Here is a 26,092-nt window from a genome sequence, read left to right as displayed (position 1 = left end):
AGAGAGAAAAATAAGAGTAGTTTAAGAATTTTTTCGATCGAAGAAATCATCGAAATGAAAGTCTTTCTGATTAAAAAAATGTTTTTAGATTTTGATTAAAAAATGTTTAAGGACCCTAAAAATCCATTGATTTATTAGTGTAGTTTACCCTAATGTATACTCTACGTCGTTGTATCTCACTTGCCGATATACGTGGCACAGTTTAACAGCTCTATCTGTCGGCATAAAATATTTCACTCCCTAACTACTTGCAGTCCACACTCTACACCTCATTTGTCTCTTTCGAAACACACTCTCCTTTGGATCGAATAAATAAAGATCAACGGCAGATAATGACTCCAAACTATGACACTTCTCTTAGGATATATAAAATAAAAGTTCTGCGTCTTAGCTAACTTGTTAAACATAGATATTTGAATATTCGAGAGCTATCCATTTCGGAACTATCATTTTTTGTTTTACCGAAAGCAGTACACTTACAAGATTAATTATGGCGCAGGAAACGAAGGAGGTTGCAGCTGAACCGCCTGCCGCTTCACCGCCGGAAACGGAGGCTGCAAAAGCTGATTCAGAGAAAACAACCGTGGCTCCACCGCCAGCAAAGGAAAAACATGAAGAATCGAAAGCCCTTGCCGTAGTTGAGAGTAAGCTTTTGTTTCCACTCTCATCGTGTTTGTTGTATACACAATTTGAACTTATAACACTCCGATTATAGGATTTGCAAGCATTGTTTTGGCGGATCAATCCGTCTTTGAGTTAGTTTATCTGTCGTACACTACAGAGATTAAGATTACAATCTACTTAAACAGCTATTAGATCGCTTTGATATGAAGTTTGAACCCAGAACCCGGTAGAGAAAGACTTAAATTTTTTAGTAAATTAAGTGTATTCAGCTTCAAAAATGAAAGCTTGACTCCTAAGGAAATTAATTGAACAATTAAGATTGCAAAAGGAAACATCAAATCCAATGTTATAAATTGATGGAAATCCCCTTGATTTACCCAATTTTCGTTTATAGTTGTAGAGCAAGTTTGACTATATTCTTCTTTAACCTCAGTTTTTCTCCTTGGACTCAAAAAAAGAGTGAGCTCTGATTTAACTCAAACGATTTACTACATATTTTCAAGATGTAGTAAAAAGAGAGCATTGATGTGTACATTTATGCTTGATATCTAAGTGGCCTGTCTCATGTCACGACATAAATTTCTTACATAAGCTAATTTCATAATTGGTTGTCATTCATCGTGTTCTTCTGGTGTGTTCTAACATTATTTTTCATTTTGACAGAAGCCCAGGAGCCAGAACAAAAGAAAACTTCAAGTGGATCACATGATAGAGGTATGCTTCTCTGATACCATCGTAATCATCAGATACTATTTCATAGCCCTTCGGACCTTTTTGAGGCCACCGTTGCCGAATCTAGTATTTTATGTTGTGGTGGTTGTACGGATGGATGATGTTGAAGACCAGTCTTTCTTTTGGTTTTTCAGATGTTGCCCTTGCAGAGGTTGAAAAAGAAAAAAGGTTGTCATTCATCAGGGCATGGGAAAATAGTGAAAAGACCAAAGCAGAGAACAAGCAAGTCCCTAAACCCTCTTTGGTTTACTATATTAATTTTTACTTGCATGTAAATATAAATATATTTATATTATATAATTGATCTATGTATGTATGTATGAATGTATGTATAATATATATGTTTTATCAACTTTACTGAAATCGGTGAGCAGGGCCCAGAAAAAGCTCTCTGCTATTGTAGCATGGGAGAACAGCAAGAAAGCAGCTCTGGAAGCAAAACTAAGAAAAATTGAGGTACACTTTCTTTTTCCAATCCTTTTTGGATAATGAAAGGATGAACATTCCATATTTGTGTTCAATACACATTCAGACATACTCCTAGTCATACTCGTGTTAGATACATGTACGAATTGTAATCTGGTAATTCTAACACGTAATTTTGGCAGGAACGATTGGAAAATAAGAAAGCAGAATATGCAGAGAAAATGAAAAACAAGGTAGCTTCAGTTCACAAGGAAGGCAGAGGAAAAGAGGGCAATGGTTGAAGCCAAACGTGGAGAAGAGCTTCTCAAGGCAGAAGAAATGGCAGCAAAATATCGCGCAACTGGACAAACTCCGAAAAAGGCCCTCGGTTGTTTCTGAAAGTTGCTACATTTCCGGACTGGTCTCTAAGCAAAAACTCTACTAATACTGTTTTCATTGCAACACTTTTTCTCGTTTGTAACACCCCGTTTTCAACTGTATTATCTCTCTCCTGTTTCTTTGGTGTATCACTTCTGAACAAAAGGGAAGAACATCAAAATTATCTGTTACTGAATTGAATGTGTTGATATAGGAATATATATATATTTTGTTTCTTTGAGAACAAGTTTGAGGGTTTTTCATTAGGATTATGATGGAATTGGTTAAAGTTCGTGTTTTATATGGTTAATGAATTTCCCGGTGCATGGATGATGCTATCTGTGTTCGAGAATGATAATCAAATACGGTATATGTTCAATATAGGCCAAGTGGGAGTTTACAGTATTGGAGTGAAAGTGAGGCAGATTAAATAACTCAGTAGAGATGATACAACGAGAGGCAGAGAGAAAGATACGCTTTAAATGCGAGCTTCAGATTAAATAATAAACTCGAATGTTGAAAATCATCATTGAGACCTAAAAAAATGGTGCAAACAGTGAATAGATCAGTTAATGAAGACTCCCTTTTTCTTGAGTAATGGCTGACATGCGTGGATTTACACGAATTAACTTGCACCAACCTTTTGCTTCGGTTTGCTTTAGTGAGAAAATGAAAAAAAAAACGAGCTAACTAATGTTTTGAGAGATATAAGACGCATTGATAAATTATTTAATGGATTCGGCTCACTATGTCATCCGAGGTCTGAGTGTCATTGAGGTCTTAGTAAATGAAAGTCACAAATTTTAAAATAAATTTCAAATAACTACCCACTTCTTATTTACACATAAGAAAGAGATGAAAATTCACTTTGAAAATATATATATATATATATTATTGGTTGGGACTACGAATGACTTAGTGACCTGGGACAATCTAATATTTTTGTTAAGACGCGTGAAGGAACATGCATCGAGATTAATGGCTGAATAGCATAAACAAATTATGTATATTAGATGGATTTTTTTAAAGAATTTTAGATTAATTATATGGATAAGTAACTTGATTAATGGCCTAAAGCCAAAAATTTGGTGCGCTAATTGCATGAGACAACGTAGGTTTAGGGATGTAAAATTATGTAATTGTTTAGGTTTCAGTCAAATCTTGTCAGGTCGGATAAAATCAGATACAAGTTAAGTCAGATTAATTTGATGCTTCGACTCGGATTAGGTCGGGTCCAGGTAAAATCACGTCGGTCATTTTTCAGGTTGATTTGACTCCCGGTTCAGTTCGAGTTCAGGTTGGGTTACTTTCAGTTCGGATCGATGACAGTTCATGTCAAAACAGTTCAGGTCCGAAGCAGTTAAAGACCAGGTTAATTCAGGTTCGGATAGACTTCAGGCGGATCTCGTTCAAATCGGATCACATCATTGGCAGATAAAATTCAGGTCGGATCTTTATCATATACATATTGAGTTCAAATCGGGTCAATTTTTTATTTTTGGATTAATTATTTTTGTCTTTCGCGAATGTTGAATTACAATTTGTAATTGTATATGATTTAGAGTAAATTACTAAGAATATAAATAATCATTGATCAATTTTATGATAAATATAGGGTTAATTACCCTATTCATATATGAACAATACCCGATTCTCAATTTCATACATAAAGTTTAAAAATTCTCGATTAACTACATAATGTTTTCTGCTCTTAATTGATTCACTCACTTCCATCGGAAAATGACGTGAAACCCTCTAACATATAACAATCTAACATATAACAAACTGACATGTGACACTTAAAAAACATGTTTTTATTTATTTTAGGTAAATTACACCATTCAACTATCTTTTCACTCTTATTTTAGTAAATAAAGTTTAAATTTTTTTAATGTAATTATTAAACTATTTATCCATCAGGGTCGCTCACTTATTTTAGTCGTAACCCGGTGGTTTCTTTTTCTACAAGGCTTGTTGTTTTCTCATCATCTTCTCAAAAGCTTCAAACGCAATCGACACTATTTATCCATCAGGGTCGCTCACTGATGCCACGACCTTAGTCTCCAAATATGGAAGCTTTGCGTTGGGTTTCTTCTCTCCAGGCACTTCCAAGAACCGATAGCTGGGAATCTAGTCCAACAACATCCTCGTGCAAACTGTTGTTTGGGTTGCAAACAGAGTAAACCCAATAAAAGATTAGATAGAAACCAGTGGCAGAATTGTGCTTCAAGTTTGGAACACAACAGTTGTTTGGTCGACTAATACGACAGCGAGTGTTCAGAATCCAGTATTGCAGCTCCTGGATTCTGGTAATCTTATTGTCAGAGATGGAAATGAAAGTAATCCAGAGAATTGCTTATGGAAAAACTTTGATTATCCATCTTGTTTCCATTGGGAAAATGTCTGCTCTCGTCAAGTTATCCATTGTTTCGGGTCGGATCTATGGGTTGTTTTCGGTGTCAGTCTCGCAATTGAAGGGCCTTCATTTTCTTACTGTAAGCAGGAATTTCATCTCCAGGAATATTCCACTACAACTGAGGCGGCTTAAAACTCTTGATCTCAACTACAATCAGCTCGCCAGAGGAATCCCTCGTCCACTCCTCCACTCTGCACATTGTCTTTACCCTTCATTATCCCTGCAAATATGATCCCATTAGATGTCCCGATTACTCTAGTCCTACAATCGGACGAAAAACCGACTGACATAAGAGGAGCAGGAAACCGCATCGAATGGGTAACCTTCATATTACCATAATAAAAAACCTTCATATAACCATCCAAACCAACCCTCAAAATCCTATCCTCCATCGATTCATCCCACAATTTTCCTTCCTAATTATTCCTACACAAATCGATGTAACAATTTTATTATAATTTTTCATTGAATGAACCATCCTCCCACCCCCAACAAGATCTCATATCTTCACCAAATTCCCACCAGCAGTTGCAATTAGCCCACCAGAAGGCAAATAAATCACATCATCCACTGGTTTCCCATGATTCACTTCAAAAACCGACCTTGAATTCTCGACTCTAACATCCCACACCTTAACGATGCGATCATAAGAACCGGTAACAAACAAATCGAAACTCACCGAACTACAATCGCCTCACCACACATAATCCTTATGGCCCATCAAGTCCAAAACCACGCTTTCCCCAGCAACATCCCACCTCCGGAGAGCAAACGGAGCTTATCAAGAACTAGATACTTAACTAATCAAACCAGACGGGTATGGGACCGGAGACGACGAAACGGGGTACGGGTTTTGACATCGAAGACTTGGATGAGACCGGAGAGATCAGAAGCAGCTAAGAGGAGGCCGTCGGAACGGAAGGAAAGAGAAGAAACCACGTCGGAGAAGGAAGTGATGATGGAGGAAGGGAAAATGTCGCCTTCAGAGAGGGAAAGCGAGGAGAAGAGGGAAACGGAGGTGGAGTAGGCGGCGACAAAAGGGTGGGGTGGGGAAGGGGAAAACGAAAGGGAAGAGATGGAGGAGGCGAGTTTAGGGATAGTGGACTTGAAAGAAGACTAGTATTTGAAAGTTTAATAATTAAATTGAAAATATTTAAACTTTAATGATTAAAATAAGAGTGAGAAGATATTTGAGTGATGAATAATATAATTTTTCTAAAAAATAAAAAACATGTTTTTAATGTGCCACATGTCATGGTTATAGGATTTCACATCACTTTCTATGACAGAATTGAGTGAATCCGTTAACGGAAGAAAATATTATGTAGTTAATCGAGAATTTTTAAACTTTATGTATGAAATTGAGAACCGAGTACAGTTCATGTATGAATGAGGTAATTAGCCCATAAATATAAAATTAAGGACTAAATTTAACAAATATGAAATTAAAAATAAAAATTTAAATAAATTAAATAACACACATTGATGAGAGAGCAAATCGAAATAATTTTAAAATGTGAGGTTAAAGTTAATATAGAAATGACTAAATTATACTCATTTAAAAAGTTATGGGCTAATTACAAAAATATAAATAAGAAATAAGAATGGGCCAAATTTAGATGCAACTATAAATTTAATGACTAAATTGAATAAAGTAAAGAACACAAAAGGATGAAATCAAAATAATTATAAAATGTGAAGCATATATGAAAAATAAAGTAAATTACATTCATTTCAAAAGTTAAGAAAAAAATAAATCAATTATAATATATTAATATATATATATAAAGTATATATTAATATAATATATATAAACTATGTAGTGTATATATGAACTAAATATATATATTAATAAACCATATAGTTTATATATATATATATATATATATATATATATATAAAGTAAATGGTTGTCCCTTTTTCCCATATGTATGGGGTAAGGGGGAGGTAAGATAGTAGGCTACCCCCAACACCAGGTTGAAAGCAGCTTCCGTAAGAGACCTCCGAATATGGTATATATAAACTATATATTATATAGTTCATTAGTATATATAAACTATATGGTATATAAACTATATATTACATAGTTTATTAGTATATAAACTATATAGTATATAGTTAATTAGTATATATAAACTATCTAGTATACACTAAAAATTTTGTTATTAATACATATGTATTCACCTTAAAAAATATTTCTCGATTCACCACTACATATATTATATGCTAATTAATTATATATGCATACATACATACATTATACATTAATAAATTATACTTATATATCAATTCATACATTATGCGTTAATTAATTATTCATACAATATACATTATATATTATTAATTATGCTATACATTAATAAGTTATACATACATTATACACGTGTCAACTAACATTTTTTTAACAATTGTGACGGATTAAAAACTTAAAAAAGTAAATCGAAAACGTTATATACATACTTTAAATAAAAAATTATTTAAATATATAAAATTAATAAATAATATAATTTAAACAATTATTTTCACATTAAACCTACTCAAAACTTGAAAATAAAGTCGAAATTAGTTGGCTTCAAATCACCCGCCTCTAAATTCTTTATTTTCACATTTCAAAATTTAAATTATAAATTATTCCAAACCCCCAAATGGTTAAAAATTTAAAAATTGAGCGTAGAATTGATCAAATGGCGCCAATCCCATGTTTTGAAAGCAAAAGACCATATGACCCTCGTTATTTTACCTATTTTATTTTCACTCTGTTTTAAATTTTAAAGAATTATTTTTTTATTAATTTTATCAATACCAAGTTATTAATTTAATAAAAATTTTGAATATATTTATATACTAAAATTTATAAATATAAAAAGTAAACATATAATAATATTTAATTTTTAGCTTAACAGTGTATAAGATATTTAATTTTTTTTTAAAATAATTTAATCTTTTAATTTCCTTTATATTCAATGTAATTTTAAATTGAGGGTAAAAAATTAGTTTAACCTTTAGACACGAAATTGAATATTGAATTGTTGATCATTACAATATAATATAGTAGTTGACGACACTAACATAACCGTCTATTTAGATAAATTTTCTTTACATGAATTAAATTGTATAATTTACATTTAAAATAATGTTATTAGTCATGTTCAATGCCAATAAATTATTATAAATTATTTTAACTTGTAATCATTATAATTAATTTAATTAATAATGTTCAGTATAGATTACTTAATAAAATAAAATTAATGATTATATTAAAGATCTATAACATAAGAATCATAATATAAGAATCATAATTAATATTTATTAATTTAATTATCATAATTAATGTTTTATTATAACATTTAAAAATTAATCATATTAATTAGTATGATTTATTATAAACTCTAAAATCTCATAATTTTATTAAAATCTTATAATTTCATTAATGGTAATATATAAGTCTGGTAAATGTCAAGTCAGGTAAATATCATATCAAATCAATAACAAGTCGAATCATTTACAGGTCAGGTTCATAACAGGTCAGGTTGAAAATAGGTCGGGTAATACCAGTTATTTATCAGGCCAATCTCTGGTTCGGGTTGGGGTTCATATTAATCGGATGCAGGTCGGGTTGGGGAATCATATTTTCGGTTCAATTCAGGTTCAGTCGTTATCAGGTCTGGTGCATGTCGGGTTAAGATCCATAATTTCTATGTCTAACTCGGGTTCAGAACAACACCAGTTCTGACTCTAGTCGGTTTTGGATCACCACAATGCATGTTAAAAATAATTTTGACTCGAGTCAATTTTAACCAATTTTATAGGCCGGGTAAGCTTTTTACTTGGAATTTTGGTGGTAGTTGATCGTTATCCTCAACGTGGATAGACACTGTCAACTTCTCACCTTCATTTCAAGCACGTGTAGCCCATCGCCTAACCACATCACTTTCTCTACAACAGTCTGTGAAACTCATGCCCGTCTGTTTTTCATTTGTCGCCATTAAATCTCAGTTAAGATTATATTTTAATAATTTTTTTTAATATAAACAAAGTTTTAAGCATCCTTGTTCTATTTTTTAGTTGTTGTAGTAGAGATATCTCAACCGTTAACTCCTGACTTTCCTGATTCTCAAATCCCTAAAACCCTAAATTTCTAAGCACAAGTATCTTCTTTGCCATCAACATTCTGGTAATATGCTACTGCTTTCTTTTTTTCAACTTTATTCCATTTTAATGAGTTTTTCTATTACTTAAACGGAATAATATGTTCAATTGGAGTTTCTCTAATTGTTTACATTTTTTTTAATCTTCTATTTTTATTGCTTTTGCTAGATTATGTTATAATATATAAGCGGAAAAATAATCAAAGTGATATCAACATAAAATAAGACATGCACAAGAGATAAGATTTAACGTGGTTCGGTCTTGCCTACCTTCATGGGCGAGATGAACAATAATCCACTATAGGTGTAGAGAACACGAAGAGTACAAGTATATGATATCACATATATCTAAAAACCCAATGTATCTAAAAACTCTCTCAATCCCTACAAAACTATCTTTGTAACATAAACCCCAAAAGTTACAGAGATCCCAAAAAGATTACTTTTCTCCAAGATAATTCTCTCTCACTATTAGGTTATAATCATTATCGCTATTTATAAAGTCAAATATTTGATCACAAAAAGTTCTTAATCCATAAGAATACTTACCTAAAATAATTACAATAAAATTCAACTTAATTATCAATTATAATTTGGGTCAAAATATAAAAAATCTCCCATTTGACCCAAATTTCATCCAAAAATTGGTATTCAAGTCTTCAACAACTTTAATCTTTACGTAAGTTGCATATCCGTTGAAGTATCGTTGTCAAGTCTTCAACAACTTTAATTCTTACGTAATATCCATTGAAGTATCATTATATCAATCGAGAATTACTTCCCTACAACTGAAAAACTTATTAAAGCAAATTCACCTTACATGTCTCCAAAATCGCTAACAAAATTCGCAGTAACAAATTCCTTTAAAAACTCCACATCCCGAACCATAGCTCCGATACCACTTGTTATAATATGTAATCGAAAAATTAATTAAAGCGATATCAACATAAAATAAGACATGCATAGGAGATGAGATTTAACATGGTTCGGTCTTGCCTACCTCCACGAGCGAGATGAACAATAATCTATTATAGATGTAGAGAACACGAAGAGTACAAGTACATGATATCACATGTATCCCAAAACCTGGTATAAATACCAAAACCCAGTGTATTCCAAAAACTCTCTCAATCCCTACAAAACTATCTCTGTAATATAAACCCCAAAAGTTACAAAGATCCTAGAAAGATTACATCTCTCCAAAATAATTATCTCTCACTAATTAGGTTATGACATTATCACTATTTATAAATCCAAATACTTGGTCACCATGAATTCTTAATCCATAAGAATTCTTACCTAAAATAATTACAATAAAATTCAACTTGATTACTAATTATAATTTGGGTCAAAATATAACAGATTAGATTATAGATTAGAGTCTTTAAATGATTGAGTAACCAAAAGCAGCGAGCTAGTGAATGTTAAAGTTTTTTCCTTCATGTTCTTCACATGGGGAATTATGGTGTTTGAAAGGAAGTTGAGATTCTTTGAATCTATTTTTAACTCAAATTTATTATTATGAAGAATGTATCTTTGTAACGTGAAGAATTATTGTTACAGTTGCATTTTTTAGAGTTTGTATGAAGTGAGGTGATGGTTGGGATGGCTATCATATCATTAGTAGCTGGAAATTGTGGAAGAGGAAGAGGACTTGAAGATGGAAGGTTTGAGTTCAGGTCAAACTCATATTTTTTTGGAAGGAGTTTTTGGGTAGTGAATTGTTCATATAGAAGAGCAGTTTGGTATGGGTCAAAAGCTTCAAAAGGTTCCAGGAATAAAATTAGGTGGAGATTTAGTGTTGTTGCAAAAATTAAGAAAGGGAAGAAGCATGATTACCCCTGGCCAGATAATATTGATTCGAATATCAAAGATAGATACTTAACTTACCAGTCTCACTTCAAGCCTTTGCATGAGAAATCAAAACAGGTGACTCTACCATTTGAGAAGCCACTGATTGATCTCAAGAAAAATATTATTGAGGTAAGTTGTTTTCCATTGGTTTCCATTTCATTTGTTTACTTATTCAGGATATTTGAATCATTTTAATGTTTTTGTTCATGTTAGAGTTTAACTCAAATTCAAAGTGACACAAATTAATTAATATATAAATATTGGGAAAGTAGAAATCCTAGTTTGGTTAAAAGTAGAAAACTTTATTAAAGTAGATTTCTACTTTATTTAGTTTTCCTTTGTAATCAAGTATCTATTGTAATCAAGTATATATCCCTATAAATAAATACTAAGGGTCAGGGTTAGAAATCAAGTTTTTCTTTCACCAAAATCCTGTTGTATTTTCTTCCTTCATATTAGTAAAATTCTTCTCATCTACCCGTGGTTTTTCCCTTTTTGGGTTTTCCACGTAAATCCTGGTATTCTTTGTTTTTTTCGTTTTCGATCTTTTTTATTTGTTTGTTGATAATCATCTTTCCAAAATTATAACAAATTGGTATAAGAGATTCAGGTTCAAGATTATGGAAATAATGAAGTATAATATTCCGCTATTGGATAAAACACCAGGTTCTCTCTATGGCAAGTGAAGATTCGGGATGTTCTTGCGCATTTAGATACCGACGATGCAATAGAAGAATTTGATGAGAAGTCGATAACACAATGGATGAATGAGGAAAAATGTAAGGATCGTAAAGCTCTTTCTCATGTTCGTTTACACTTATCAAATCAAATTTTACATGATGTGTTGAAAGGAAAAACAATTGCATCTTTGTGGGCGAAATTGGAGCACCTTTGTATGCAGAAATCATTGACCAACAAGTTGCACCTAAAGCAGCGTCTTTATTCGCTCAAGTTCCTGGAATGTTCGTCTCTTGAAGAGAACATGACCACATTCAAGGAAACCATCTCTAATCTAGAGACTTTAGAAGTAAAGTATGATAAAGGATACTTAGGAATGATCCTCCTATGTTCGTTGTCTCCTTCCTACTTGCCTTTCAGAGATACATTCTTGTACAGTCACAAAACACTCACTCTTGAAGAAGTTTGGATTACACTCGTTTGACAAGATGAAACATCTTGTATCTGGTTTCGAGCCCCAGGCAGATTGTCTCATGATGCATGAATTGATTAGCTCAGACAGTGGGAGAAAAGGTGATCGTTCTTCTGATAATATTGGAAGGGGTATATCAAAATCTTCCAACCAAGGTAAAACTTGCCACTACTGTAAAAAGAAAGGTCATGTTAAATATCGGAGTGTTACAAGTTGCAAAATAAAATCAAAAGAGAAGAACTCTGGGAAATTTGGTGAGGTCGGTATAGTAGAGGAGTACGATGATGGAGAATTCCTAGTAGTAGTTTTCATATGAGTCTTAATCGTGACTGGTTTGTCTCGTATGAAGATGTATCTATAGGTGATTTATTTTTGGGAAATAATATCTCTTGTAAAGTTACAGGTATTGGCACAATCAAGATTAAGATGTTCGATGAGATTGTTCGAACACTTGGTAATGTGAGATTGTTCGAACACTTGGTAATGTGAGACATGTTCCAGATTTGAGTAGAAATCTAATTTCGTTAGGTACTCTAGATTCAAAAGGGTACAAATTCTCCAATGAAGGTGGAGATATGAAAATTTGCAAGGACTCCCTTGTTGCGTTGAAAGGGCAGAGAAAGAATATAAAGTTTTATGTTCTACAGGGTTCACCAGTTTTAGAAAATGCAGTTGGTGTTTAATCCACCGTGTCAAATAATACTGTTGAACAAAACAACCATGGGCAGAATGATTATGTGAAGCAGAAAATAGTTCAATTTCGTGAACATAATGAATTTGAAGATAGAACTATCATTGATGATTGAGATCTTGTTGTGCATGATATTGCTTGTGGTGAAACATTTGTGAGCACAGTTGGCACTTATGATAACCATGTCGATGTGAAGACTAAATCCAAGCCTAGAAAAAGCTTGGACTTTTTTGGTGTCTGTTACTGAATATTACCCTTTTGAGGGGTCTTGTGAAAGATGTGAACTTGTTCGTTGAAGTGAATAATTGTTTTTTGTTGAGTTTGGGTGTCATATCGAATTTGGGTGTTTTGTCTCGAAACCTTTGCACTTTCAGAATTCGTTTCAAGGTGGAGATTTGTTAGAGTTTGACTAGAATTCAAAGTGGCACAAATTAATTAATATATAAATATTAGGAAAGTAGAAAACCCAGTTTGGTTAAAAGTATAAAACTTTATTAAAGTAGATTTCTACTTTATTTAGTTGTCTTTTTTAATCAAGTATTTATTCTTATAAATAGATACTAAGGATCAGGGTTAGAAATCAATTTTTTTTTACCAAAATCCTATTGTATTTTTTCCCTTTATATTATTGAAATTTTTCTCCTCTGCCCGCGGTTTTTCCCTTTAGGGTTTTTCATATAAATCTTGGTGTTCTTTGATTTTCCTTTTCGATCGTGTTTATTTATTTGTCGATAATCATCGTTCCCATATTATAACAGTTCATGTTCTTTTAACAATGATCATTTGTGTAAAGATACATAATGAGGATTCATGAATAGTGAAACCAATGACAAATTTTCAACTTTATCATGTTATGTCGATATTATCAAGGACAAACTCGTAATTTTATGCTAGTAGAGAGAATTTATAAAATTCTATAGGTAAAAATATATTATCAATAAAAAATACAAAAAAAATCTAAAATATATGAATTATTTAAAATTTTCAGGGTCCAGTCCATCCGTGGATGATATATTTGTTTTGTTTCTGATCTTAAAATGGAGCAACTTTCTTTACTTTTGCCATGATGTTTTAGGAAATATACAATCTTTCTAAATTTTAATAACTTCGTTGTTTTGCTCATTACAATTTTAAGCAGGTATGCAGAATGGCTGATGAAACTGGTCTGGATTTTACTGCTCAAATTGGAGCTTTGGAAAACAAGTATCATTAGGTTAATCTTATGTTTTCTTTTCCCCATTTTGTCAGCTTGTTTTAAGGATTTTGTGAACGAGTTCCCTAAGGGCACTCTTCAAGGCTAGTATATGAAGTAATATCTTCACCCTAAGTATAGGAAATCATCAATAAAATTGTCATCTATTGCATCTAATACAAGGTTATGACTTAAAGGGTGACTTAAGGATACTTACTAGCAAAATCCTTGTTTAATTATTGATTCACTGGTATAGTAACTTTTGTTATGAGTGTAATTTCTGAAATTTATTTATGTTCTCGTGTAAAACTAAAGTGTTATGGTAGTTTTCAGCTTCTTGTGTCAAATGAAGGCATGGGTTCCATTGTCCTAGGCTCCTAGTTTTTCAGTTGTAACAGGGAGAAGTTCACTGATCCATTCCCAGTAATCTCATCGTAGGCCTTTGCTGGTTGCTTAAATATTCTACTAAAATTGCAATCCACATTTACTCATGCTTATTTCCATATCTGTAACCTTTCATCTGTTCTAAACATCAGGCTTTGAAAGATTTATACACCCATTTGACACCTATTCAACGCCTGACAATTGCCCGACATCCCAACAGACCCACAGCTCTTGATCATATATTAAATATCACAGAGAAGGTATTTCAATGGTACAAAACTTTTATACATTTATTCCCTAAAAGAATATGAAGTTATTTTTTTAATAGTTTTACTCTTTTACTATCATATAGTGGGTGGAACTCCATGAAGATCGTGCTAGCTATGATGATCCAGCCATGGTAATTGAAACCATGGATGGTAAGAGCTACATGTTTATAGGCCAGCAGAAAGGTAGGAATACAAAGGAGAACAATATTCGCAATTTTGCAATGCCAACTCCCCATGGGTACGTTTCAAGGATATTTTATTTGAACAATTAACTTTAAGGCTCAGCTTGCATGAGATGTCATGTCTATACGATATTAGAATTGTCCCGGAATTTTATTATGTTATGTTACTTCAGGAAAGATGCATAGGTAACAGAGAAGTGATCACTAATATTTGAGAAAGCCTACTGAAAACAGTTTTAAATCTCATCTGTTGCATACGATCTGTAAAGAAATATTCATATGAAAGCTCTTTTTACAAACATATATCAAAAGGCTCTGCGAATGATGAAGTACGCTGATCATCATGGTCTTCCTATTATAACAATGGTTGACACTCCTGGGCCTACGCTGATCTCAAATCAGAGGAACTTGGTCAAGTGTGTGAAACTATCTTCGGACATTGGAAATCGTGATATTTTCATACTATAGATTCTGAAACACCCAGTTCATATAATAACATGACCCTTTTCATGTTTTACCCTATACAGGGGGAAGCAATTGCCCGCAACTTGAGGTCCATGTTTGACCTTAAAGTGCCAATTATAACAGTTGTTGTTGGTGGAGGTGGTTCTGGTGGGACTCTGGCCATTGCTTGTCCCAATAAATTGCTTATGCATGAGAACTCTGTTCTATACGATGCAAGGTGGAAATAGTTCATTCTTTTTCCTCACTCATTCAGTAGCATCGCTTGGAAAGTAAAAAAATTAACTGAAGATTATGATGCATAATGTTGTTAAATCAAATACAAATATATAATACTTCCAAGTTCTGAAAGGTGCTTTACATGTTAATTTGAGTTTTAGTTTTTCTTTGGTCAGTGATCGTTATATAGAAACAGAAATATTAGGTTATAGCTAAACTAGTAGTACTTCATTTTGTATAACTTTTGTTTCTCAAATTCAGCTTAACAGACAATAAATATATTTACAGCTATATTTTGTATACTTTCCATGTGGTCTTTGTTTTGCATGTACTCATGTTTTTATTTACACATGAACTCTGAAATACATGCTTCTTTTGACTGATGCTCTAACCAGTCCTGAAGCATGTGCTGCTATACTGTGGAAATCTTCCCAAGCAGCTCCTAAGGTAAGTAATTTCATTTGATGGTAAATGAGAACCATTTTTTGTTGGGAACGATGTTTCATACTTGTATAGGCAGCTGAAAAACCGAGGATAACAGCTCAAGAACATTAAAAGCGCAAAATTGCTAATGGTATCATCCCTGTAAGCATCTCGAGCATATAAAGTTATCCTGTTTCTCGAGTCTTCCAATTCAGTAAAATGCCAAGAACTGTTTTTCACAACACTAGTTTATTTTTCCACTTTTTCCTTATTTGTTATTTTTAGGACTCTCTTGGAGGTTCACATGCTATTTGAAGCTGTATACTTTCTTCAAAGAACAACCAGCTTTTACATTTGAAATTCTTTTTTTCCCTATTGGAAGAACTTACCCTTCCAATGTCTTTTCCTTTAGTTGATTCCCAAGTCACAGGCAACTTAAAATGATGTTCAAATGAACGTAGGAACTAACAAAAAATGATGTTCAAATGAACATAGGAACTAACAAAAATGGATATGGAAGAGTTGCTTAGCCATCGGATGCTTAAATTTCTATCAATAGGAGGTTTCCAAGAAGGCAAGCCAGTGGAACCTGAAAGAAAACGAAACATGAGGCCTTAAGATGCTAGCATGCTGAATGCTGCTGATATAGAGTCGGATCTCGAGAAGTTGAAGAAGAATATTTTGGAGGCTAAGGTATCTTCAGATCCTATCACAGACCAAGCAATAGAAAAACTTAAGCAGGATGTTGACCAGGAGGTTACCAGAGCATTTATTTCAATGGGATTGCAAAAGAAGCTTGAGTCACTTAAGTTGGAGTTATTGAGGGCAACCGATAATCAGACCCTTAACCGAAATTTGAAGGTGAAGGCCGATAACCTTATGCAGGAATTTAAGCAAAATTTGTCAAAACCAGGAGCATATCTTAGCTTAAAGTAAAAGCTTGAAAAGCTGAGCATGATTAGCAGTCTCATTGAGCTGAAAGAGAAAGGTGAGAAACTGAAAACTGAGATTAATCAGAAGATTCCATCTGATATCAAAGCAAAGTTGGAACAATTGGATAATGCTCAGGCAAACTTGTCAAAAGGAGATCCACTCGGCTAAGATTTTGTGGCAGAGGCAGTAAAAGCTATGAAAGAACTGATTGAAGTTTTGAAGTCAGCAAACTTGGAAATTGTTGGAGTGGCAAAGAGAAAGGTTGCAGATGCAGCTCCAGAACAACAAGAGAAGATTTTAAGTGTGAAGAAAGAGATTGATGGAGAAATCGAAAGGGTAGTCGACGTAGCTGGTCTTCATGGCAAAATTGAAGAATTGAAGGTAGAGATGGCTAAAGACTCTAGCTCACCAAAGGTGGAACTATTACAGACGGAGATCAAGGAGGGGATCCGTGCTGCCTTAGATGACACAGCACTGAAACAGAAGACTGAGAATCTAAGAAGAGAATTTGCATCATCCTTGGAAGTATACATCGATGATAAAGTTATCACTGAAAAAGGCAGATGGTGAAAATACAACATTTTACCTAAAATAGAAAGTGTGTGATTTTATGTTGCAAATCAGGATATAAAATGAGTTAGCTTTTACATTAAAATACTATCCTTTGGCATTTGGTGTTGTCACTTGTCATATACTCAAAGTTTTCTATCTCTTCATTCGATTTTGGTTGTATGTTGCAGAAGTTGAATTCTGATGTCAAGCAAGTACAAATGTTAACCCAATTAAGGTTACTTTTATTCACTTCAACTTTCTTTCGATAATGAATTTTGTTTTGTGGACTATATATGTCCCACTTTGCGTATAAAATCTAGAGAAAAAAATCAGGGAATTATTAAAAGTATATATTACGAATTGATCATGCATATTGTCTGTATATTCAAAATACATAAAGTAAATCAATCCAATCCAAAAACCCGATCAAACAAGTTCGTTGCAGAACTCTCAAAAAGCATTATGGTGGGGAAACTCATAAAAGAACCGATGGTGTGTTTAATCATCGGATGCCTCTTTGGATTGTTCTTCATCATCATCAGCGGTTTCCTCTCGTGTGGCTTGAGTTTCAGTAAGGGCGGTTGATGACGTGGAGGAGTTCCTCCTGTGTGTAGCTGCTTGAAGAACATGGCTGTAGTTTCCTTTCACCATGAAAAGCTGAGCAAAGTGATGCTTGCAATACAGGACACCATCGAGGGCGGCATACGAAGAGTGTGTCAGAGGACAGCCTCCGTGGGCGCACCTAAAACATGTCTTGTGGTAGCATTCACCTTCCATGGTAACCTTTTCCAACGGGTACACCGTTTTCTCGCAAGCTGCACACTTGTCTTGGGTTCCAGAAAACATGGATGAAAGTTTGCTAGGAGTCCTATTCTGTAACATATTGCAAAAAAACTGTGTAATAATAATCTATTGGAAAGATTAAACTTATCTGTGTCTATTTTAGTAGCACCACACACACACACACATATATATATATATATCATAAAGGAAGAAAGACATACATGTTCACCCCTCTCAGTTTTCCCTGCAAAAGTGATCATCAAAGAAGATTATTGTAGTTAGCCGTAGCCATACAGGAATGAGGGGAAGGAAGTGAAAGCACGTAAAAATGGGGTTTTGCCTGATTGAAAATTCTTGCTGAAGTTGCCAGATTCCTTGAATAGTTGTTCAAAATGAGTCTTGCAGTACAGCACTCCATCCATCCAGGAATAAGTGCTCATCTGTCAATGGCCATAAATGGCAACTCAAATCTGATGTGTGTCGTATTTAAAACACATAGATCAAATTATAATCATATATATAACTACCGTGCAAACAACTTGAATTTAACGAGTTAAAAAAAATCCTAAAAGGAAAATTGAGATACTTGAAGGTATCCCTTGCAATGGCTGCATCTAAAGCAAGTTTTATGATAAGGTACTCCTTCAAGAGTCATCAAATCCACCACGTAAACGGTCTTGTCACAGGCCTTGCACTTGTCCAAAGTCCCGGTAAATGCCATTTTTCTTTTGCTTGTCCTGAACTCGGAAACTCCTCGGAAGATGTTTTATTATTGGGGTACAGATCCGAGGAACTGTGGGACAAGAGAAATAGTAGCTTGCCCCGTTTGTCGATTCACCTCTGACAAATGAAGGACAATTTAAAAGTCCCCGTTCTGTGTTTCGTAAAAACTGGTGTATATATATATATATATACATTCTGGTATTTGTTGTTGCCGGTGATTGAAGGGCACGTGATTGGATGTCCAGAAATTTTGGAATGTTGTTGATGTCCTAAATTTGGAATGGTTTTGTTTGAATCACATTGAGCCGAGAGAACAACGGGTCGTGTGCTTTGACCTGTTCAAGGGATTAACAAATAATGAGAGCAACCAACTAATAACCCAAGATTGTAATCATTTCGAAGATAAATGATTGGTCCATAACAAATATAATACGAAAATTTTAAATTTTCATCTATTTTGATTTGTCTTAACATTTGATGGTATTTTCAAATTAGAAATTTATATACGCATATAATGAGACTGAAACTTAGACATATAATCTTTATCTCTAGTAACTCCGATGTATTATTTTTAGAAACTCAAAAGGGTTTGATAATGACAGTAAATAAATTAAGGGTAAAGTATAGTAATGGTCACTGAATTTTTCTAAAGCATTCATTTAGGTCCTCTAACTTTTAAAACTTGTAATACAATCATCCAACATTTAGTCCGTTTGCAATATGGTCCCCGACGTAACCAGAAGTTTGACGCCGTTACACTGCCTTTAGTAGGTTTGCAATATGGTCACTGAACTTTTCAGATGCTTGCATTTAGGTCTCCCAACTTTTAAAACTTGCAACGCATTCCTCAATTTCATTCTAAACCCCAAATTCATTTTTGATCTCGAATTTCCTTTTTCGCTTCTCTCTTCTAATTTCCAGCGTAACTTTTCAGTTGGGGATGCATGGGAAATTCTAATCTAACTTTGAATTATGTGGATGTGTTAACTTGAATAAGGGTCCATTGAGAGAATACTCGACCAAGGGACCATCGAGACCATCAACGATTCAAGGTGTAATGTTAGATACATGTCATCTCAGGTGAAGCATATATGTTCGATGAATGCTTGTGAGAAAAAAATGGGGTTAGAAATGCAGAGTTGACAAATTCTACTAAGATGAACTAAGTATCATTGTTGAAAGTCGCCAACAAAGTTGGAATTATTTTGTATAAATGGCATATAATAATTTCTTCGTTTAATCCTTGTGCTTAAATATTTTCCAACAGATGATCAAATATAATGAAATCCCAAACAACACATTGACCTCTTAGTCTCTTTCACTCACTTGCATTCTCGTTTGGTTTTTGTTCTTCAATTTTCCGCCATGTAAAATTGTAAACCCTAGCAGTGTTCTGTCTTTCAGCTTTTTATTTACAAAGAAAAAATGGAGAAAGAATTGTTGGAACACAACACCGATTGAGTTTATTTCTTAGTCTCTCCCCTCACTTTCAAGAAGGTATTTATTTTCTCTTTTGGGCTATCTAGAAGTAAGCTTTTCCTCTTTCGTACTTTCCCATTTTTAGCTCGCATTGTGTGTTTTTTGATGAAATTTTTATGTTTATGGAACTGCATGTCAATGATATGGATATTTAGTGTTAGTTTTGAACCAAAACCATCTAATTTTCTTTCTTTCTTCTTAATCAAAACTTTTAGTACTCCTTATGAATGATATTTAGTCTATCAGAATAGAAGTTAAAGAGGGTTCTAGGCTAAATTTTTCTGATCTTCTTGTTTGTTTTTTCTTTAAATCAGGGATTTGGTTGTGAGTATCGACATAGTGAAATCCCCATGCTAAATCTGAGAGACTGCTGGTACTAGTTTACTGGGAATTGTATTGATCTGACCTATGGTTTTCGGCGTCCTGTGAGCTCGTATTCTTTTTAATAAGTTCATGTTGATTATGGGATTAATATATCGTGAACGAATTGGATTTTTTTACATGTTTTGGAAATTTTATAGTTGAATTATATTAAATTATAGCTTTAGAAGACAATTATGCATGTACGCAACTCGAAAGACATCATGACATGGTAGTATATTTGGAGCAGCTACTTGACCCTGTCATGACGCCTTTCGAGTTGCGAAAGAGACTGAGAGGTGAATGCGCTATTTGAGATTTAATTATATTTGATCATATATTGGAAAATCTTTAACCATAAGGAATAAACGAATAAATTATTATGTAATTTATACAAAATAATTCCAGCTTTATTGGTGACTTTCAACAATGATACTTAGTTCATCTTAGTAGTATTTATCAACTCTGCATTTCTAACCCCAGTTTTTTCTCACAAGCATTTCATCGAACATCTATGCTTCACCTGAGATGACATGTATCTAACATTACACCTTGAATCATTGATGGTCTCGATAGTCCATTGGTCGGGTCTTCTCTCAATGGACCCTTATTCAAGTCAACATATTCACATAATTCAAAGTTAAATTAGAATTTATCATGCATCCTCGACTGGAAATTAGAAGAGAGAAGAGAAAAAGGAAATTCGAGATCGAAAAGGAATTTGGGGTTTAGAATGAAATTGAGGACTATATTGTAAGTTTTAAAAGTTAGGAGACCTAAATGCAAACCCCTAAAAAGTTAAGTGATCATATTGCAAACTTACTAACGACATCAAATGGCTGGTTACGTCGGGGACCATATTGCAAACGGACTAAATGTTTGAGAACTGTATTACAAGTTTTAAAAGTTGAGAGACCTAAATGAAAGCTTTAAAAAAATTCATTGATCATTACTATACTTTACCCATAAATTAAAGCCTGTGGCGGAAAATGCATGGATCGGGGCGGCTATTGGAAACGAGAAGGGTGCATGAGCCATGAACAAGGCTCTCAGTCCCCGGCTCCTCGCACACCCCAAGCCGTACAATGAGAAACAAAGAATCCGTAGCTCACACGCGTCCCCTGACGCGACTGCTTATATGATATAACACCTGGAATATCCAAAACGCACAAGTTCACCAAACAAAATACCAGTTCTACACAATTAAAACTCATTTTGGGTAAACTATCTCCCTTCAGTCATTAAGCTATAGGATTAAATCTACTCTGACCATTAAACTAAAGTTTTTATCAATTAGGTCACCGTTGTTTTATTTTAATAACAATCAAATCATTAAATTGTTAAATAGTTAACCAAAAAGTTAGAGTGATAGTTTTAAAATTATACAATAAATGAATTTATCCAAGTAATTGCCCTCTCCTCTTCGATTTCTCTACTTAAAAATTAATTTTGTTTAATCAAATATAAAATTTGAATGAAATGGGTAGAATAATGCATTCAAGATGAACAATTTGACGAAAGTGATGTCGATGATAGAGATTCTCACAAATGACGGGTTGGTGTCAGCATATAAGACAGTGTTAGGGAATTTGTTAACGATGGTGATGAGGAGGGTGAAAGATTTGTTTTAAATTTCAGATGATTTGATTTTAACTTTAGGACTAAATTAATATAAATTATAAATTTAATTTGATCAAATTACCTAAAATTAAGACAAAGCTAATTGCATGTGTAACTATCGAGCATTTAATGTATTTGTTGAAAACATTTTGATATAACAAATAAAGTGTTAATTAATTTTAAGATTTTATATTTGATTTAAATATAATATTCGATTCAATTAATCGAATATAAAAAATATTACTCCAAGTTTTCAAATATCAAATTTTACTCCTTACTTAAATGAAAAATTGTGTTTCATTCTTAAAAATTTTTGAAATAATTTTTACAAATTATTTCGAACCATAATCGAGTCAAAATTGAGTTTTTAATAGGGAAGTACCAATACCTCTTTAATGAGTATCGATACCCCTCAAACATCGAATGCAAAAGATGTACTGATACCCTAGAGGGTATCAATACCCCTTTATATAGTAGTAGCGATACCTAGCCAAAAGGTATCGATACCCCTCATTTTGATTTTGACTTCGAGAAATAACAGAATGCAAAATGGGTACCGATACTATGACAGGTATCGATACCTCTTTATATAGTAGTATCAATACCGCCTTGAGAGGTACTGATACCTTTGGTTTTGCAACGATCGAAATATTTGAGTTTTATACTGGTAGTATCGATACCCCTATGAAGGAGTACTGATACCCATACACTCCCAACAACTTTTTGAAGTGGATTTCATACCACAACGACTCTATTGACTTCACCAAGATTTCTAACGTTCAGAATTCATTTGAGGTGTATTTAAACAAGTTCTGAAGCCATTGGTGAATAAGAATTACACAAGAATTGAGATATAAACAAGAGAGAAAGCATCAAACCTCAAGTTTGAGCAATTCAAGCCAAAATCCTTTCAATATTCATTTTGCTTTCAAGAACACATTTTATGCTCGATTATATTTATCTTTGAGTGTTCTTTCTTTGTTCTAGAATTGTGCAAACATTCTACCTTGTGAGGTTTTTACGCAAGTTTGCAAAATTTGTAAGTTTCTCTTTGAGAGAGAGTGTTCTTAAGAATTTGGGGTAGAATTATTGAGGGAGTTGTAAGGTTACTCTTTGTCCTCAAAAGAAAGATAAATTAGTCAATTTGTGGAAAATCCTTAGTATGGATAGCTAAGGTAGTGGACGTAGACTTTGGTTGAGAAAGCCGAACCACTCTAAATCGCTGTGCAAATATTTTCAATTTTCTGCCAAAGCTTCCACCAAAATTTTAATTGCCAATTCACCCCCTCTTGGCCGATTCATCCGATCGATTAACTCAACAATTGATATCAGAGCTACACTCATTTGAAGGTTTTTACCACCTCTTGAGAAGATTCGGGAAGAGTTCAATCGATATTCAAGTCATTAATGGCCTCTACATCAAACTTTGACTTCATTCTTGATTCTCAGCCCGTTAACAATCCTCTTTTCTTCAATGGAGCTAACTATGCCTATTGGAAGAATAAGATGAAGTTATTCATTCAAACTAGTGACATGGGAGCATGGAAAATCATGATGAGAGGATACTTTGAACTATCCACAAATCCAGAAATATGAAGTGAAAAAGAGACGAGATTATTCCAGCTCAACTCAAAAGCTATCCATATTTTTTTCTGTGCACTTGGACCAGATGAATACATGAAAAATATCATATTGTTCAACTGCCAAGGAGATATGAGGTAAACTTCAAGTCACACATGAAGGAACCAACGAGGTAAAAGAATCCAGAATTAGTCTTCTTACTCATAGCTATGAAAATTTCAGGATGAAACCAGATGAAGATATCAAAGCTATGACAAATAGATTCTCGGTGATTGTCAATGACCTCAAGTTATTTGGGGAAATAATCCCAACGACAAACTTATGAGGAAGATAATTTATTCTCTTCCAAAAGCTTGAAATCGAAGAAGACTGCGATTATCGAAGCTAAAGACCTAAAGTCTTTAACTCTCGATGAGCTCATTGGTTCTCTCATCACTCATGAAATGATGATTCAAGATGAGGTAGATCTCAAGAAGAAGGACAATACAAAGAAGGAGACGGAGAAAAAGAATAATGTTGGTGTTGCTCTTAAATCCACGGAAGATGAGAGTGACTCCGACGATAACAAAAATGAAGAAATGACATTTCTTTCCAGAAGACTCGGAAAATTAATGAAGCCAAATAGAGGGAAAAATTCCAACGAAATGAAGGCTTCAAAAACAAGTCAAAGGAGAATGACCCAATCATTTACTATGAATGCAAAAAGCTCGGGCATGTTAAATACGATTGCCCACAATTGAAGAAGAAGGGTCTTTCAAAGAAGAAGCATAAAGCACACGTAGCTACTTGGAGCGATGATAAATCATCTGATGAAGAGAACAAGAAGTAGTAAACTTGTGCTTGATGGCCTTTAGGGATGATTCTCGGTAACCTCTAACTCATCCAATTTAGAAGATTATTCATTTGATGAGTTATTAGAGGAATATAATAGGTTGGCTTCAAATTATGATAAATTATTTTTGAAATACAAGAAAGATATTTCAAAATTGAAAAACAAAAAAGATCTCATATCTAAGACCAACATTGAACTTGAAAGTAATATTAAAGATTTGCAAGTCGAAATCGTTGATTTTGAAAAGAAAAATTCTTATTTGCAAAACTTACTTTCTAAAGTTTACGATAATCATCAAAAGGAAATTGATGATCTTAAAGTTTCTTTCAATAAAGTTGGATCAAAACGTTTTGAAAAAGGAGAAAGTTCAAAATCCAACTATATTAGAAAGACTTTTAAAGCTTACAATCATAGAGGTCCCCAAAGAACCTCTAATGGTAAAATCGTTAGGAGTATATGGGTTCCTAAAGGACTCAATAATACTAAAGATAATGATATCCTAAACAAAATGGATACCCATGGGGACAAGGCTTTTAGGGACTAATGAATATGGATCCAAAAGAATTTGGGTACCAAAAATCAGAAATTAATGTATATTTGTAGGAAAATGAGCATTGCTTCAAGGACGAAATTCAAGTTCAAATTCATGGTACTTTGACAGTGGATGCTCGAGACACATGACCGGAGACAAGAGCCAGTTTACTAAGCTTAACAACAAAAATGGAGGAGTGGTAACCTTTGGTGACAACTCAAAAGGTTACATTGAAGGTATAGGTACTATAGGTAATACATCTTCCATACAAATAGAAAATGTGTTATATGTGAATGGGTTAAAGCATAATATATTAAGTATTAGTCAATTATGTGATAATGGATACAATGTCTTGTTTGAAAAAAATGGTTGTAAAGTTATTGACATTGCATCTAATCGGATTATGCTTATTGGTCATAGAATAGAAAACATTTACATGGTGCATTTAGATTCTATTAATATGACTAATTTATGCCTAGTTTCCAAGGATGAACAGGATAGTTGGTTATGGCATATGAGACTAGGACATACAAGCATGAGTGTTTTGCAAAGACTAAATCAAGGCAATTTAGTAAGAGGCTTGCCAAAACTTAAATTTAATCTTGATAAAATATGTGATGCATGCTCAAAAGGAAAACAAAAGAAAGTTTCCTTTAAATCCATTAACGATGTATCAACTAGTAGAGTATTACAATTGATCCATATATATATTTTTAGGCCAATTAGAACTACTAGATTGGGTGGAAAACAATATGCCTTTGTATTGGTAGATGACTAGTCTAAATATACTTGGGTTCTATTTTTAAGTACTAAAGATGAAGCATTAGAAAATTTTATCACGTTTTCAAAAGTAATCCAAAATGAAAAAGGGTTACTCCATTTCAAGTGTTAGGAGTGATCATAGTACTGAATTTGAAAATCTTGAATTTACTGATTTTTGTATTTCAAATGGGAGTGGCGTTCTAGGCATCCGAGAGGAGCTAGTTCGCTGAGGGTAGTCGTGGTGGCCGAGGGAAGCTCCGGCAGTGCACATCGAAGGATTTTTCTCCTTCCCTTAGTTCATTGCTTTCATATTTTGTTATTGGGTTGTAAGGAACATATGAAACTTGCTTTGTGCTTGTTTATTTATAACCCCACCATAAACTAAACCTATTTGGTGGGAGTTCAC

General features: G+C 33.5%; 1 protein-coding gene and 3 pseudogenes across 2 annotated transcripts; 2 read left to right on the top strand and 2 right to left on the bottom strand.

Annotated features, from left to right (window-relative positions):
• Positions 1-385: 385 nt before the first annotated feature.
• LOC120193053 lies at positions 386-2,165 on the top strand (annotated as a pseudogene).
• A 1,873-nt stretch (positions 2,166-4,038) lies between these two features.
• LOC120193027 lies at positions 4,039-5,674 on the bottom strand (annotated as a pseudogene).
• Positions 5,675-8,684: 3,010 nt separating this feature from the next.
• On the top strand, positions 8,685-17,077 carry LOC120192994 (annotated as a pseudogene).
• Positions 17,078-17,367: 290 nt separating this feature from the next.
• LOC120193079 (LIM domain-containing protein PLIM2b-like) lies at positions 17,368-18,660 on the bottom strand. 2 transcript variants are annotated; one of them, XM_039195695.1, is made up of 4 exons: positions 18,384-18,660; positions 18,138-18,237; positions 18,019-18,041; positions 17,368-17,887 (listed from the first exon to the last, which is right to left on the bottom strand). In XM_039195695.1, the coding sequence occupies exons 1-4, from the start codon at positions 18,516-18,518 to the stop codon at positions 17,513-17,515; spliced, it is 633 nt and encodes a 210-aa protein (XP_039051626.1). In that variant the 5' UTR covers positions 18,519-18,660; the 3' UTR covers positions 17,368-17,512. The 2 variants fall into 2 exon arrangements, with proteins under 2 accessions (XP_039051626.1, XP_039051627.1); XM_039195696.1 differs by having other exon boundaries at positions 17,604-17,956; positions 17,990-18,041.
• Between the last annotated feature and the right edge of the window lie 7,432 nt (positions 18,661-26,092).

Source organism: Hibiscus syriacus, unplaced genomic scaffold, assembly GCF_006381635.1.
Source record: "Hibiscus syriacus cultivar Baekdansim isolate YM2019G1 unplaced genomic scaffold, ASM638163v2 tig00116984_pilon, whole genome shotgun sequence".
NCBI classification, from domain to species: Eukaryota; Viridiplantae; Streptophyta; class Magnoliopsida; order Malvales; family Malvaceae; genus Hibiscus; species Hibiscus syriacus.
Note: the sequence above shows the minus strand (reverse complement) of the source record. Positions and strands in the feature narration are given on the sequence as shown.